This window comes from Rhinatrema bivittatum, chromosome 5, assembly GCF_901001135.1.
Source record: "Rhinatrema bivittatum chromosome 5, aRhiBiv1.1, whole genome shotgun sequence".
In the NCBI taxonomy this organism is placed as follows: domain Eukaryota; kingdom Metazoa; phylum Chordata; class Amphibia; order Gymnophiona; family Rhinatrematidae; genus Rhinatrema; species Rhinatrema bivittatum.
In genome coordinates, this window is record NC_042619.1 from 2,254,093 (window position 1) to 2,271,533 (window position 17,441).

Here is a 17,441-nt window from a genome sequence, read left to right on the forward strand (position 1 = left end):
TTAATTTGGTTCTTAACGTATCTAAGACCGAACTCCTCCTCATCTCCTCTAACCAAGACAACCCTCTCCCACAGACCAACCTCAATACCCAGCTCACGCATACCCACGTAAGAGATCTCGGGGTGCTACTCGACAACCGCCTAAACCTTAAGAAAATGATCAACACCACAACCAAAGATTGTTTCTATAGACTCCAAGTCCTGAAAAGACTCAAGTCTCTACTCTTCTTCAATGACTTCAGAACAGTTCTGCAAGCCTTGATATTTGCTAAAATCGACTACTGCAACGCTCTCTTCCTGGGCCTCCCCAGCTCTACCACCAAGCTGCTACAGTTGATACAGAACGCCGCGGCAAGAATCCTGACCAACACCAACCGAGGAGAACACATATCTCCCATCCTCCGTAACTTACACTGGCTCCCAGTGAAATACAGAATCCTTCACAAATCACTCACTTTAATCCACAAAGCCATTTACAATCAATTGCATCTGGACCTCGAATTCCCTCTCAACCTCCACTTCACCAACAGACCGACTAGAGAAATATATAAAGGAACCCTACAGACCCCACCTACAAAAGCCACACACCTCACCTCAACCAAAGACCGATCCTTCTCGACAGCAGGCCCAGCTATCTGGAACAATATCCCAGCCGACCTCAGAATGGAACCCTGCCTCTTAACATTTAAGAAAAAACTTAAGACCTGGCTTTTCCGCCAAGCCTTCTCAGATCCCCCTGATACACACTAGACGACAGAACATCCTTCATGAACAATGGATCTCCGTACTACACCTTAGTCCTGAATAAGAGCCCCCCCTGACTCAACATTTGTTTATACTATTTATTTACTATGTTATTAAGCCTTTCTTTCCAGCAGTCTATGCTTCCAAGTTTACTCTCCTTGTTGAATGTAACTTTGTTCTTCCTGTTCAATCTATTGTTTTTGGTTACACTCTCTGGTTCAATTCCCCAATTCGATGTAAACCGATCTGATATGGTCTTCAACCATGAAGGTCGGTATAGAAAAGTGTTAAATAAATAAAGAAAGAAAAAGGGAAAAGAAAAACCAGTTCCAAATAGCTTATAAGCTAGAGATATATAGCTGATAGTGATGCCTCTTTATTTTACTTTCTTGGGAAGCATCTAAGGTTTTTTAATTAAGATCATTTTTTCTTGCAGCATGAGAGCTTAATCTATATAATGGACTGTCTTCTGGAATCTGGTGCCCCAGTGCTGCTGGTGGGAGAGGCTGGAGCAGGGAAGTCCTCTTTTGCACAGATGATGATATATCCAAATCGCACTTTTAAACGCATAGCCATCAGTGCCACCCTCAGTACCACGCACTTCCGCCAACTTCTGCAGTCCAAGGTCTCGGAGAGCAAAGGGTTCAGCACCGAGAATTTGGTCAACCATTCTGAATTTCTCTTCCTTCTTGATGACATCCATGCTGCAGTATACAGTAAGTATTCTCAGAACCTCTTCAGCTTCAGAGCTCTGCCTCTGAAGATGGTGAATATCTTCGGTCCCCAGAGTTGTACTGCTAAAGAGAATAAGGGCAGGCTTTGCAAACCTGTCCTGGGCACTCCATAGTCATTTGGGTTTCAGGATATACTCAGTAAATATGTAGGAGATACATTTCTTTCCTGTTCGTACCCCAGATCAGTCCAGACAAGTGGGTTTTGCATCCCTCCTAGCAGATTGAGGCAGAGAATAAAAAGCTTTGAGGTACTGCTACATAACCAAGAGTGCCACCTGCAGTTCCTCAGTATTTCTCTGTCTCCAGCAGATGGTCAATGGCATCTTTGTTGAATTTGGTGCCATGGACTTTTGCTTCTACAGTGGGTGTTGCTGTTGTGTTGGAAACCATTGTCATAGGAGTTTCATTGGCATTTACCATTGCAGGTTACTTCCAAGTCCAGCCTTTCATGGTGGCTGTGACGGCCCAGTTTGGAGAAAGGGATGGGCCTGGAGGTTCTTGTCTGGGTTATAGAGTTCACAGATGCCAATCTCAAGGGCTGAGGGGTGATCTGTCAAGAACATATGGCACAAGGACTGTGGTTGCCAGTGGAAGCATCCTGGTCATCAATCACTTGGAAACAAGAGCAGTGTGCAGGGCTTTAGTTAAATTCCTTCCACAAGTCCAAGGTCAAGTGGTCAGAGTGTTTTTGGTCAATGTGACTTATATCAATTGGCAAGGGGAAATGAAGAGTCACGTGGTTGCCCAAGGAGCCCAGGACCTTCTTGCCTGGGCAAAGCAACATTTGCAGGGGATAGCCACTTCATGTGTTGCAGGACTGGACAATTTTATTTTATTTATATTCTGCTTTTTTGCACTTTTTAAGTACTTCAAAGTGGATTACATTCAAGTACTGTAGGTATTTTCCTATCTCTAGAGGGCTTACAATCTAAGTTTGTACCTGAGGCATTGGAGGGTAAAGTGACTTGCCCAAGGTCACAAGGAGCAACAGTGGGACTTGAACCCTGGTCTCCTGGTTTATAGCCCACTGCTCTAACCACTAGGCTATTCCTCCACTCAATGTGCAAGCAGACTATCTCAGCAGGCAACAGTTGGACCCAGGAGAATGGGAGTTGTTGAAGGAGGCCTTTAGCTTTATCCAGTCTCGTTGAGGCAGTCCCCATCTTGATCTGATGGTGTCAAGGAGCAACGCCAAAGCAGCAAGTTTCTTCAGTCTTAGATGATAGGTCCAACCAAGAGCATAGATGCTCAGGTTCTTCCATGGCCGACAAGGATCCTGCTATACATGTTCCCTCCATGACCGTTAATAGGTCAAGTGTTTAGGCTCATCAAGAGGCATCCAGGCCAGATGGTACTGGGGGTGCCAGAGAGGCTGAGTCATCCGTGGTTCGCAGATCTGGTTCAGCGCGCAAGTGACAGATCCCTGAAATTGACTTATTTGAAGAGACTGTTAAGGCAAGGTCCTATTTTCTCGGATTGGGCGGATCTCTTTTGTCTCATGACTTGACTTTTGAGAGCAAGTGTTTGCGACCAAAAGGATACTGTAAGCCTATGATTTTCAAGGGCTTAGTTTACAATTCCTTGCGGGTTTAGATGGCATACTCCAGGAAAAAGGTTGTTGGCCTCACATCCAATGTTGTGAGGTTTTTGAAGGGAGTCAAGCATCTGTGGCTGCTGGTGCATAGATTGGGTCCAGCATGGAGTTTAAACTTGGTCTTGTGGGTGCTTTATGGGCCTTAGTTTTGAGGCATTCAGGAAGGTGTTGTTAAAGGACCTCACGCTGAAGGTGGTATTTTTGGTGGTAATTTGTTCGTTCAGAAGAATCTTGGAGCTGCAGGGCTTTGTCCTGGAGGAAACCATTTCTGAAGATTTCAGATGAGGGGGTGTCTGTGCATGGTACTTTCATTCCTATCTAAGGTAGTATCATTGTTTCACCTGATCAAACTGTGGAGCTCCTGCCTTCCCAAATTGGTCTGCTGAGTCACGGGAGGCAAAGGTTTCAAACAGTTTTCAGCAGTTGAATCATTTGTTTGTATTGTTTGGAGGTGCCAGAAATGGATGCAAAGCCTCCAAGGGCATGATAGTGCATTGGCTGAAGGAAGCTATTGTTTCAGCCTACCTTTATAAGAAGAGAAGAATTACAGAGGGGTTGCATGTGCACTCTACTAGAGTACAGGCAGCATTGTGAGCCGAGTGTCAATTAGTGTTGCCATAGGAGATTTGTAGAGCAGTGACGTGGTCTTCTCTTCACACTTTATCTTGCCATTATTGTTTAGATGTTCAGGCTCCAGGAAAGTTGACCTTTAGTGAAAGTGTGTTGAAAGGGGGTCTTTCACAGGCCCGCCCAGTGAAGGAGTGCTTTGGTACATCCCACTTGTTTGGGGTATGAACAGGAAAGGAAAATTGATTTTACCTGCTAATTTTCGTTCTCTGGGTTCCAGCGACCCAGCCCCTTAATATTCTCAAGACTGTTACAACAAGTCCATGTTCTGGCATGCTTACTGGGAACAACTGTCAGAATGTATATATGCAGAACCTAAAGAAGTTTGCCAGGTTGTGGTTAGCCCCTTGGGTTGATTTGTGGTTTTTCTGTTTGGGGGGGCTCCAAATTTTGGGTTTGACATTCACCCTCATTTAGGGGGTTGTTGAATTGTTGAGGAGTTGTTACTCTATAGTTGAACATAAGAACATAAAAACATGCCATACTGGGTCAGACCAAGGGTCCATCAAGCCCAGCATCCTGTTTCCAACAGTGGCCAATCCAGGCCATAAGAACCTGGCAAATACCCAAACACTAGTCTATTCCATGTTACAATTGCTAATGGCAGTGGCTATTCTCTAAGTGAACTTAATAGCAGGTAATGGACTTCTCCTCCAAGAACTTATCCAATCCTTTTTTTAAACACAGTTATACTAACTGCACTAACCATATCCTCTGGCAACAAATTCCAGAGTTTTATTGTGTGTTGAGTAAAAAAGAACTTTCTCCGATTAGTTTTAAATGTGCCACATGCTAACTTCATGGATTGCCTTGACTTGAGTACAGGTCAATACTGAGGGACTGCAGGTGGCGCTCTCGGTTATGTAGCAGTACCTCAAAGTGTTTAGTTCTCTGCCTCCATCTGCTGGTAGGGATGCAAAACTCACTTGTCTGGACTTATCTGTGTTACTTCAGGAGTGAAAATTAGCAGGTAGGAACCAATTTTCCTATATATTGGAAGCAGGTATGTGCTCATGTTTGTTTCATGCATATTCATTATGGATATCCTGAAATTATGACTGGCTGTAGGGTCCCCAGCATAAGCATGGGAAGCTCTGGAGTAAGAGTTCTAGCTCCAAAGTTTTATTTCTAGAAACTGTGTGTGTCCTGAAAATTCCTACATTTCTAGAGCACTTCTTCTCAAAACCTGAACTCCAGTGTTCTTCTTCTAAACTTCTAATATTAACATAACAGTAAGTTACAGCAGAACATCAGTAATTGGCCTATCCAGTCTACTCAGATTGAGAGTTTTCCTCTCTGATTCTACCATCTTGGATAGATGAGCACATGAATTCCTATAGCCCAAACCAATACCACCCTCTCCTCCCCACATCCTCATCCATCTTCTCAACCCTGCTAACCCGCTACCCTGGACAACTGTCCCAAATATGTCCCTTTCATTTCTTCTACCTGTACCCCTCACCAGCTCCAAATTTCTTCTGTGAGGTAAGCTGCAGTTAGAGATAGTGAATGTGTTTGGATCAAGAACTCTATCTCCAATGACATTGAGTGCTCTCTCTAATTTTGCATCTAGATAGCGTAAAGTTCCTCACTACTTTTTGAGCTTCAGATCTCTGCTTCTGATGTGTGTCCTCAGAGCCTCTTCATCACTAAATATATGCTTCAGAAGACAATAAGTGTCTTTAGAGTTGCCTTAGCTCTAAAATATATTTCTGAAAACAGTGAAAAAAGTCTGAGCCACTTCAGTTCTAGAGCTCTTCTGCTGGAGATCATACACACAGAGTATTTGTTTGTTCTGAGTTCTCAAGTAGGAGGAGGACCCTGTAATCATTTGATCTGTATTTTTCATCCATTGATGTGTCATTCTAAAGGAGTATTTTTTGTCTCTAGATGAGAGAAGCCAGAGTTATCCCATTCATGAGGTGATCCGTCAGGTTCTCTCTGGGCATGGGATCCACAATGCTGACTCCCTGCTGCTGGGGCATGAAGCCCACTCCACATTAATCAACAGTTTTGCCACAACTACTGTCCCTTCAGGAACATACCCACTTTCAGCCCGCTTTACTCGGCTTTTCACAGTCTTTGCACTCCCAACTGCCACCAGAGAATATTTTGTAAGCATATACGCTCCAAAGATCAAAGCATGGCTGAAGAAAATCTCTATACTTTCCCGAGGGAATGAACTGTCCACTGCTGTGATCGAGGCCACTGTGGACCTGTATTATGCTGTGAGGAAAATGTTTCAACCTTCTCCCAGTTGTTGGCAATATGTTTTCTCTCTGCATGACATTGAAAAGGTCCTTAGGGGTTTGTTTCTGCTGCCTCTGCAATTGGCATTTAATTTTTCCTTTCCTATGAGAGACTCAAGATTCAAAGGAGAGTTATCTGCCGATTCTATGATGAAGAGGATTATACTCCGCCTATGGCTCCATGAGTCTCTGCGTACTTTCTCTGATCGACTGATAAAAGAAGAGGAGAAGGCACAATTTGTAGACTTGATGGTAGAAGTTGCACAATTAGCTTTCTGCACAGAGAAATCTGTTCCATATGTAAATCCAGAAGACAGCAGTTCAGCCAAAAAGCTGTTTTCGGGTGATTCCAAGAAGCAGAAGATTTCCCAAGCATCCAGACGGTCCAGTTCTGCAAGACGTTCTATAACAGAACAAAGCAACAATGAGTTTAAAGGCAGAGTGGATTCCAGAAGAGAACCATCATTACCCCAAAACCCAGACCTAGACCTCATAACAGAACCATTGGTACCAGAAACAGACAATGTTACAATAGAGAGCACAGTGGACATGGAGTCCATCAGAACCACCCAGAGCAGGAAAATAACTTTGGTTGAAACTGTTCCAAGACTATCCAGTACACCGACCAGTTCTGAGGAGGAAGAGGAGAAAGTAGCAGAGACACAGATAGCAGAAGATAGTGCTACTGAGACTTTACACACAATTGATTCCAAGATTCGTGCTGTAGCTACCTCCTCACCTTCCATTCCTGCAGTGCATCCATTAAGTAAACCATCTCAGTCAGCTCTTACACTAAAAGGTAAGGCTAAACAAACCGAAGTGGATAAAGGAATCAGGAAATTAGAAATGACAGCAAACTTCCAGCCTTCTTCCCTAGCCCCATACTTACAATCCAAGACTCAAGTTTCACGACCCTCATCACGGAGACATCGGATCTCCTGGAAAAGTGAAATAACGGAGAAGCCAGGGCACGTAGTCCCTCTCTTACCCCAAGAGCTTCTCCTGCCTCCTGAAGAACTATTGCAAGACTTGATTTTCAGTAAGGATATGTTGCCTACCTCAGACACTCCATCAACTCCAACTCTATACTTGGAAAGAGAGCCCGAGACCCTGAGACGGCAGCTCTCTGCTTTTCTTCAGGATGAGAGTTTGGAAGAGATACAGCATTCAGGACTTGTGTTACATCAGGAAGCTATACACCATCTTGCTCGACTCACTCGAGCCCTATCTATGCGTATGGGGCATAGTGTGCTGATTGCAATGCAACCGAACACAGGTAGAAGGTCTCTAGTGACACTTGCAGCTCAGCTTACTCGGTCATTATTACTTGAAATCACAGACCAGAGCCTAGAATCTGAAGTGAATGAGTTGATAAAAAAAGCAAGCAGGCATGCAGGAATTCTGCATCAGCGTGCAGTACTGCTGGTTCATCAGAGAGTCAGTGTCAGTACAATAGAGAAGCTGCTATCTCTCATGGGAGAGGGCACCATTCCTGGTCTCTACTCTCCTAATGAGAAAGAAGCCATTGTACAAGACTTCCTCGAAGCCAACAAGATCATGAGAAAGAATACAAAACCAGAGGTGGTCCTAGAAAGGTAAGAGCATTATTCAGCATACAGTGTATTTTATTTAATTTATTTATTTAGACATTTTATATACCATCGTTCCATTTATAGATCACAATGGTTTACAAAGTGGCATTCATAGTTATAACTTAACAGACAAGCAATGATTGGTTACAGATGTAGTATTCCTGTACAGGCATTAAGATCTATCTAGAGAGTTTTCTATTACATATCAATAACTGGTCTAGTACTTAAGGTAAGGAGTATGGGGATTTCAGATGATAAGATCATTTTCCATCTCATTTTTTCTATCAATAGGTACATTTTCGAGTTAAGATTAATATTTTAGTTATTTTTGTCTTTGTGGTTCTCTATTTTCTGGTGATTTAAGTTAGTTTATATGCATTTTTTAATAGCCATGTTTTTAGTTCGCATTTGAATCTCTTTCTATCAGGTAAAATGCCTATAGGTTTTTCCTTCCCTTCTGCAGGGATATACAGATAGTCCCCCATTTCCTTCAAACTGTATAGAGGTAGTTGCAGACCATGAACAGTACTCCTCAACCATATAAGGGCACTAACAGGCCATTGATGCCCCACAGCCCTGTGCATACGTTGACTAAACTCTATGGACACCCCTAAGCTGTATCCACATCCTGGCAGACACCACACCCCTTCATCTTAGAAACATAAAAATGAGCACATAGTCCACCCAGTCTGCTCATTTCTGTGGTCTTCTCTCTCCCTTCCCTTTGTATGAATTCTTCTGCCCCTTGCACTGGAAGTCTGCTCCTGATATCCACCATCTCTCAATGAAAAGGCATCTCCTGTCTCTTCCTGTTTCCATTGAGTTTTCTTTCCTTTAGCTTCATATGCTTATCCCTTGCCCTCAAAGTTTACATTTCGGTACAGACAGGCAAGATGGCGGCATAGGCGGGTCGTAGATCGCATCACTCCGGTATTAAACTTGAAACTTTGGTTTCCTAACAAGATATGTCATCGAAAAGAAAAGGTAGAATAAGGATTTTTCCACCTGAATCCTTACCACCTCCGGGGCAGCTTGACATCATGCGGTTTATGCGCCAGCTGGATTTAGTGGAGGGAGCTGAGGAGTCCGGTGTGAGCACTTGTGGGAGAGAACAGGGAGCCCCTGCGGATGAGGCTTCCCTCAGCCCCGACGCCAGGCCGCCTCCGGCACAGCGCGACCCCGACCGAATCTCTCCCCAGTCGCAGGCTGATGATGCGGCTGGAGCGACAGGGGGGTTGGAGAGTGATTCGGAACAGACGCCGAGAGCGAGGGAAGCCACCCGGGAAGGCGAAGTCCTGATCGGAGAGGTATCCTGGAGGAGTCCAGAGATGGTGGCAAACCCTAGAGGAGGAGGAGAAGGGCTGCTGCCAGATGGATCCCGGATTATCACACCTCCCGTCGTTGAGGGTGAGTCCCTGATCTTAACATCGAGACCGGAGGCAGTGACGCTCGAGTCACTGTGAGATTTGATGGTGGGCCAAGGTCAAGCTATAAAGAGACTTGAGAATAAAATGGACTCTCTGAACTACAATTTTCAGCAGAGAATATTGGAAGTACAAACTCAAGCCATTGAATCTACAAATAAAGTTACTGAGGCTGAAAAGAAAATTCAGTCCCTTCAAGCTGTTAATGCAGCTGTGATAAGAGAACAAATGGCTTGTTCTAGGCGATTAGAAGTTCTGGAAAATAACATAAGGCATCTTAAACCTACGTATATTGAACTTTCCAAAAATAGCTGGAGAACTTCCTTTTTCTACTTTGAAGAGATTATTCAGGGAAGGCCTGGGTTACACAGAAGAAAATATGCCATCAATAAATTTTTGCAAATTTATGAATAACAGACCTCCCAATTTAACATCTACTGTTCCTCCAGCTATTCCGTTGAACCTGACCAGTTTCTTAGAAAACTCTGAGACAGATGTTTTGGATAGAAGCACACTTTTAGTGGCTTTCATAACTGTACAAGATTTAAATGGAGTCATGAAAAATTACTTCCGAAAGTTTTCCTTATTGTTTTATGGTCAGGCTATACGTATTTACCCAGATTTAGCACAAATTACTCAAATCAGAAGGAGAGAATTCCTTACTTTAAGGCAGGATGTTATTTCCCTAGGCTATTCTTTTATGCTTCGATACCCCTGCAGATGTACCTTAAGGAAAGGAGATGAATGTTTTATTTTCTTCCAGGTTGACCAACTTCGTCAGTTTATAGATGCCCGTAGGCCCAATACATCCTCCCCGGCTGATGGGGGGCTGTTATAAAGTAAAAAATTCCAGCTAGTCCTATGTTAAAGCTATGATAAGATATATATATTTCCTATACCTTTCTCATTAGATTTCCCTTGCCTTCACTCACAAGTAGGGGTTGTTATATGGAATATGGATAAATGTTTAAAAAAGAAAAAGGGTATGAAAAAATATTTTTGGAATTGTTTTATTTTTTTTCCTCTTATTGAGAAACCGGATTTAAATATGTTCTATATAGTAACAAGTTCTTCTATATTTCTTATTTGAAATTATTTTCTGTAATTCAGTAATCTGTAATCATACCTTAAAATATTTTTTCTTTGTAATAAATTGAAAATGGATAAATAAAAAAAAAAAAAGTTTACATTTCATGGAAAATTCTTCCTTCTGATACCTTACTGAAATCTGCGGAATATTTAAAAAAATTTGTATCATATTTCCCATTTCCTTTTTTTCTAGAGAGTATATCTTAGGGGGTCAATTTTCCATAAACCACAATTTTCAAAAAGACCCGAATGCTGACTTAGCTGGTCAAATTTTGACTGGGTAAATGAAGCTGATTTCTCAGCTGAAAATCCCTTTAAATGTAGCTGTCTAGTGTTAGGGCACTCAGGTATGGCTGCTTTAACTTAGCCAGCTAGATATTTTTATTTATTTATTTATTTAGAGGTTTCTTATATACCGAGGCACGTTTGCAAAACATCACCTCGGTTCACAATGTAACATAAATTAGCAACAGGCTTTACAACAATAAACATTAACAGGTAGGGATTAACAAGGGCAGGGGAGAATAATACGAGAAATATATACAAATGTACAAGTTGATATTAACAAGTAGGTTAAATAGCAATAAGGATGATTGGGGGGGAAGAAGAGGAGGGAACCTAGAGTAAAGAAGGGGGGGAAGGAGAGAGGGGGGGGGTGTAGAATGGGCGCGGTCAGAAGGGTGGGTTAGGGCACTCAGGTATGGCTGCTTTAACTTAGCCAGCTAGATATTTTTATTTATTTATTTATTTAGAGGTTTCTTATATACCGAGGCACGTTTGCAAAACATCACCTCGGTTCACAATGTAACATAAATTAGCAACAGGCTTTACAATAATAACATTAACAGGTAGGGATTAACAAGGGCAGGGGAGAATAATACGAGAATATACAAATGTACAAGTTGATATTAACAAGTAGGTTAATAAGCAATAAGGATGATTGGGGGGGAAGAAGAGGAGGGAACCTAGAGTAAAGAAGGGGGGGAAGGAGAGGGTGGGGGGTGTAGAATGGGCGAGGGTCAGAAGGGTGGGGAGAGGGTCAGATATGGGTCACATATTCAGATATGTGACTTGGTGTCAGTCAGCTGGGTCCTCTCCCATGTAAAGCATGGGGCTGTTTGCCCACTCTCCCACCTCCAGTCATTTCTTCCCAGCAGCATGAAAAAGTTTAGTAGGGGCCAACAGCCCACCATGATTCTCCTTCTTGGCTGTGAAGAGGACAAAGGCTGGCTTAGGGTTGTCTCTCTGATCAATCCTAGGCTCTGAGGTTTCTTGTCTTTTCTGGGCAAGAGCTGGCAAAGTGCCCCTGGGCTGCGCAATAGAGGCAGAGATTGAGGCGCTTCCACCTCTGTTTCTCTTTTTCATAGAGGCAAGATCTCCCAAGTTGCATGGGCTCTTCTGAGGAAGCAGCAGCCGGCGCATTATTCGTGGTCAACAGAAGCCACTGGAACTTGGGTGCAAGTCTGAAATGCTAACAGGATGCCTCCCTCTCACGGGCTCACTTCTGGAACCAGAGATCCAACTGTATGGCCAGGGCAATGAGGTCCTCATGTGGATGGCACATTCTTGCCTTTTATACAGCTCGCCAAGCCCTACCAAAAGATGGCTGTCTTCACCCCAATGGAGTTCTGAAACCAAGGTGTGGAATTGAATGAATTTGTCGCCTACTGTGTGACTACCCTACCTGATGCACAGCTGCAGACAAGGCCTGACTAGGCTCCTTGAAAACCTGTTGGAAGTGGTGGAGGAAGGTGTCCGGGTTTCCCATCAAGTGATCATCACGCTCCCATAGCAGTGACACCCAATAGAGATAGCATGAAAATTACTGTGATGAGTGGCATGGGTGTAAACCCTTAATTCATGGCATAGTTGACACAACCTCATAGGTAAACCTACAAGGCCTATGCCAACAGCAGGTGAACTTGCCATGAAGATGGACAGACTGGAGCTTCGCCTACACAGGCTGCTTCCCCCGCAGGTTGAGTCCTTGAGTTATGGCAGCCAGCAGGACTTAGGTAGATCCCTAGGGCTGTAGGCTGAGCAAGAGTTCAATAACTTGTTAGGGTCAGGGCAAGCAGCAGACAAGAGATACTGGGAACAGGACAAGGGTTAGGCAGGCGACAAGCAAGCATAGTCAGATCCAAGGCAATGGTAATGTCCAGGTGGCAGGCAAGCATAGTCAGGTCCAAGGCAAGAAGACACTACCAGGAGATCAGACCAAAGAATGTATGAGGATGGGTGAGAAGACACCTGGGCAAGGCAAGGCTGGAATATGGGAATGCAGGAGTAACGTGTACTGCTCTAGGCAGGAGACCCATTGCTGAGCTGAGGAAGTGCTGCAGGGCCCTTGCTTAAGCCTGCCGGGCTGATGTTATCAGAGGCCTCCTGGAGTCAGTTCCCACCACGGAGCCTTGAAAATGAGAGCCGGTATGTGCACGCGCACTTAAAGAAATTGACAGCAGCATCACAGTGATGGCGGCATCATGCCGCAAAGGGCCCATGGGTGAGCGGCAGCATTCCCGCCATGTCAGGAGGCCACTGGAGGAGCTGGGGATGAGCTGGAGAGTGCAACTGGTCATGGGCGTACTCTGCAGATTGCTAAACGTAACAATTTCTTTGGTATGATCTGAAGGAAAACTGGAGGCCTGCAGTTTAAAGTGCATTCTGCACTGGTTGCTGAAACTTGGCAGCCTTTGAGGTCACCCTCATACCTGGGCATACATCCCATTGCCTGAGTCAGGGTGGCTGGGGGAGGCACCTGTGTAGATCCCAGAGCTTGAACCTGCATGGACTCCATTTAGGCTACAGCAGCTTTGAATGATGCCGGAAATGTTGTTGAACTGGACTTGGAGGGCCAACCCGGAAATAGCTTGAGCTGGCGAAAAGTCCATCAAGCTCAAGGCCTCAGCAAACTGTCATGGATGTTGGACTGTGGTGTGGTTAATGCAGCAGAGTGGGTGAACCCGCTAGGCCCATGCTGACAGCTGATGGACTCTCTCTAACTGGGACTGAAACTATTCCAGTCCCATTCCCCACAGGTTGAGTCCTTGGGTTTCAGGGGTGGCAGGGCTTAAGTGAAAGTCCTGTAAGAAGCGGTCTGATGAAGCCACAGCAAGGCAGCGGTCAGGGCTGACAGTGGGTAGACAGTGTCTGGGTCCAGCATATGGGTCAGGGCAGGCAGTGAGCAGACGGTATCTAGGTTCAGGCCAAGGGTCAGATCAGGCACTGATTTAGGAGAGAATTTGGAATCCAAGGCAGGGATCACAGCCATAGAGTCATGCCAAGACAGACAAGACAGGGCAAGACAAGTCAAGAAGGAACAAGACAAGGCCAGGCAGACAAGACAGGGCAATAGAGAGGCAGGGCAAGGCAGAAACAAGAGAGGAGGCAGGACAACAAGGCAAGGCACAAGGAAAGCAACATGCATTGCAAGACAGGAGGACCTGTTGCTGAGGCATTGTGCTAGAGTGCAGAAGGTGTTTGACAAAGTCCCACATGAGAGGCTTCTAAGAAAACTAAAAAGTCATGGGATAGGAGGCGATGTCCTTTCGTGGATTACAAACTGGCTAAAAGACAGGAAACAGAGAGTAGGATTAAATGGTCAATTTTCTCAGTGGAAAAGGGTAAACAGTGGAGTGCCTCAGGGATCTGTACTTGGTGCTTTTTAATCTACATTATAAATGGGCTCTGACCGACGGCCCGCAAATGCGCAGTAGAGAGCAACTCTACCGCGCATGCGCAGGCGAGAGAGCACGTCGATCAGAGCAGAGCGGCGCCGGGAGGAAATGAAGCCATGTGAGGGCTGCGGCGAGGCACACGCGCACGAGAGAGAGAGAGAGAGACACCTGCGGCTCTGACGGACGGAGAGAGCGCACGTCGATCAGAGCAGAGTGGTGCCGGGAGGAAATGGAGCCGTGTGAGGGCTGCGGCGAGGCACACGCGCACGAGAGAGAGAGAGACACCCGCGGCTCTGACGGACGGAGAGAGAGCACGTCGGTCAGAGCGGAGCGGTGCCGGGAGGAAATGGAGCCATGTGAGGGCTGCGGCGAGGCACGGGCGCGCACGAGAGAGAGAGAGACCCCGCGGCTCTGACAGACGTGCATGCAAGATGAGTGCAAAGGGACAGAGGGTGGAGGGGGGAAGAGGATAGTAAAAGAAAGGGGAGGGCCAGAAGAGGAGAAGTGGGAGAATAAGGAAGAGAAGGGTGCTGAGTAAGTGAGGGAAAGGGGAGTGTAATGAAGAATGAGGAGAGAGGGGGGCTGCAGGGGCGGACCTGTGGAAGAAAGGAGGAACATTGGGAGGATGAGAGATGAGGAGGAGCAGTGGGAAGGTGGGAGGGGGTTGGGGAGATGGGGTAGCAGGACAGTAAGAGGGGAGGGGAGCTGGAGGAGGGAGCATTGAGTGCAAGGGGGGTGCAAAGGTGGAGGGGGAAGAGGATAGTAAGAGGAAAGGGGAGGGCCAGAGGAGGAGAATAAGGAAGAGTGAGGAGCAGTGAGGGAAAAGGGAGTGTAATGGAAGAATGAGGGGAGAGGGGGGCTGCAGGGGCAGACCAGCGGGTGATAGAATGGGAAGGGGTTGCAGGAGAGGACCTGTGGAAGAAAGGAGGAACATTGGGAGGATGAGAGATGAGGTGGAGCAGTGGGAAAGTGAGAGGGGGTTGGGTTGGGGTTGGGGAGATGGGACAGCAGAAGAGGAGAGGGGAGCTGGAGGAGGGAGCATTGAGTGCAAGGGGAGGGCAAAGGGAGAAAGAGTACACATCCGGACACCTCCACACACAACACTTAGCTGGCATTTGGAACAAACATCTCGCCCGTTTAACGGGCTTAACGGCTTGTATATTTATAAATGATCTGGAAAGGAATACGACGAGTGAGGTGACCAAATGTGCAGCTGACACAAAATTATGCAGAGTAGTTAAATCTCAAGCAGACTGTGATACATTACAGGAGGACCTTGCAAGACTGGAAGATTGGGCATCCAAATGGCAGATGAAATTTAATGTGGACAACTGCAAGGTGTTGCATATAGGGAAAAATAACCCTTGCTGTAGTTACACAATGTTAGGATCCATATTAGGAGCTACGCCCAGGAAAAAGATCTAGGCATCATAGTGGATAACACATTCAAATCGTTGACTCAGTGTGCTGCAGCAGTCAAAAAAGCAAACAGAATGTTAGGAATTATTAGGAAGGGAATGGTGAATAAAATGGAAAATGTCATAATGCCTCTATCGCTCCATGGTGAGACTGCACCTTGAATACTGTGTACAATTCTGGTCACAGCATCTCAATATTATGGTCTGTGAGTATGTGGACCCTTGGCCTGAGGTAGGAGTTGTTACCAGCTGTGGGGAGGAGGCCCACAGGCCCACACCATTGGGAGGCGAGGTCAGGCATGGCAGTCTCTGGGTGAGACTGTGGAGAGGTCCCGAGGAGTCAGGAGGAATTCCCCAGTAGACAAGCCCTGACCAGCCCTGACCGCTGCCTTGCTGAAGATAATACCTGGACTGAGAACCCCGAGGGGGAAGGCGCCAGGCAGGCCGCAGAGTGGGAAGGCTTGAGACTGGCATGCAGGAGGAATACCAGAGAGACATCCCCGAGGGGTGGAGCTGCGGAGCGGGGTGCAGCTGTAGTGATGTAGGCCAACCCTTGGAGTAGGGAAGCCCGAGTCATGTCTCCGATGATGACGAAGGTAGAACCCCAAGGAGCGGGGAGCACAGACAGACTCTGTATGATAGAGAAGCACAGCCCCAAGGAACGGGGAAGTGCTGGCAGTCTAGTAGCACGTAAGCTCAACCCTGAGGAGCGGGGAGGCGTGGACAGTTGCAGTGAAGCACAAGGACACTGCCCCGAAGAGCGGGTCGGTGCTGAGTCTCTTGTAAAGTATGAGGACCCAGTCCCGAGAAGTGGGGAAGCGCTGACAGTCCAACCCAGCACATAGGCACAACCCTGAGGAGCAGGGAAGCACTAGAGTAAACTCCCGAGTGGTAAAAATGTTCCAGGGGGCAGCCCCGAGGAGCGGGGAGCCTTGCAAAGTAGGACTTCAGGAAGCGCAGGGCCAGCCTGAGGAGCGGGGGAGACCAGGAGACACTGTCCCCGTAGAGAGCGCCCACTGGCCCCTGAGGAGCGAGTACCAGACAGAGTCCAAAGTCCAATGGAGTCCAATAGCGTAGCCACAGGAACACGGAGCAGGAGCTAGTAGAGACGTATGGAACTTGTTGCCAAGTCGGCTAGCTGAGGGCGAAGGTGGAGCTTAAGTACCTTGATCCGATGACATCATCAAACAGGGATGCCCCCTCGCTGAAGAAGCTTCAAAGGAGGGCCCGGTGGTGCCCATGCGCGCCTAGGAAGGCCCAGAGATGACGTAGATGGTGGCAGCATCTCGGCTGCCACAAGGAGCCATGGGGAACGCGGCGGTAGAGATAGCAGGCAGCATGAGCCCTGCCGGCGTTGAATCCCCGGCGGTTTCGCCTGCGGCGGCCATTTTAGCTTCAGGGAACAATTTTTCTTTGTCTTTTTTGGTGGTTTTAGAGGCCATCGGTGGGGGGGGGGGGGGGGGCGTCTTGTTCATATATCTGGCGATGGACATAAGAACTTACAGTCTCTCAATTTTGATGGATTTTGGAGCCTTAATTGCGGGGTAGCTGTGCGCTGATGGATCTAGGCACTCGGAGCTCAGAGGTTTCCGTCCTCCCCGGCTCGCCACATCACGTGACCTCTCCGGCACTTTCTCTTATATATTTTGCAAACAAAAGCAGTTAATCTTGTGATGTGGGTTCACTAAGAGGGCTCTGAGCCTAGCTTATATTTAGCACACTCACTTGCCCTAAGTTTATCAGACTTAGGTCAAACAATAGCATTACACTCCCCTGGCATCATCATAACCTTTCCTCTTCCCCAAACCCCTGGCATCATGTTCCCCTCCCTTCCCCAATCCCTAGCATCATCATCCTCTCTTTCCTCTCCCTCATGCCCCTGGCATCATTATCACCTTCCCCTCCCTTCCCTCGTCCTCCACTCCCCTGCCAGCATCATTGCTTTCTCTTCCATCTCCCCTGGCATCGTCAACTTCTTCCCTATTCCTCTACCCCCCCCCCCCCCCCCCCCCCCCCCCAACATCATGACCACTTCTCCTCTCTTTCCTTTCCCCCACAACCCCCATCATCATTACCTTCCCTTCCCTCTCCCCCACCCCCTTCCATCATCATCATCATCATCACCACCTTCCTCTCCCTCCAGCCTCAGCATCATCACCTTCCCTCTTATCCACCCCTCCTGGAATTATCACCTTCCTTTCCCTCTCCTCTCCACACCTCATGGCACATTCAGCTGTCATTTCTCTCTCCTATGCCCTGGAACTGGCACGGTCTGTGAGCAGTTCTTCCTCCTC

At 46.7% G+C, this 17,441-nt stretch overlaps 1 protein-coding gene across 1 annotated transcript in view; it reads left to right on the forward strand.

The window, feature by feature from the left end:
* The window catches only part of DNHD1 (dynein heavy chain domain 1), a 792,986-nt gene that overhangs the window by 474,411 nt on the left and 301,134 nt on the right, over window positions 1–17,441 (forward strand). The window contains exons 25-26 of the mRNA XM_029601740.1: window positions 1,180–1,459; window positions 5,589–7,542. Coding sequence (XP_029457600.1) covers window positions 1,180–1,459; window positions 5,589–7,542 — 2,234 coding nt within the window. The remainder of the gene's footprint in view (window positions 1–1,179; window positions 1,460–5,588; window positions 7,543–17,441) is intronic.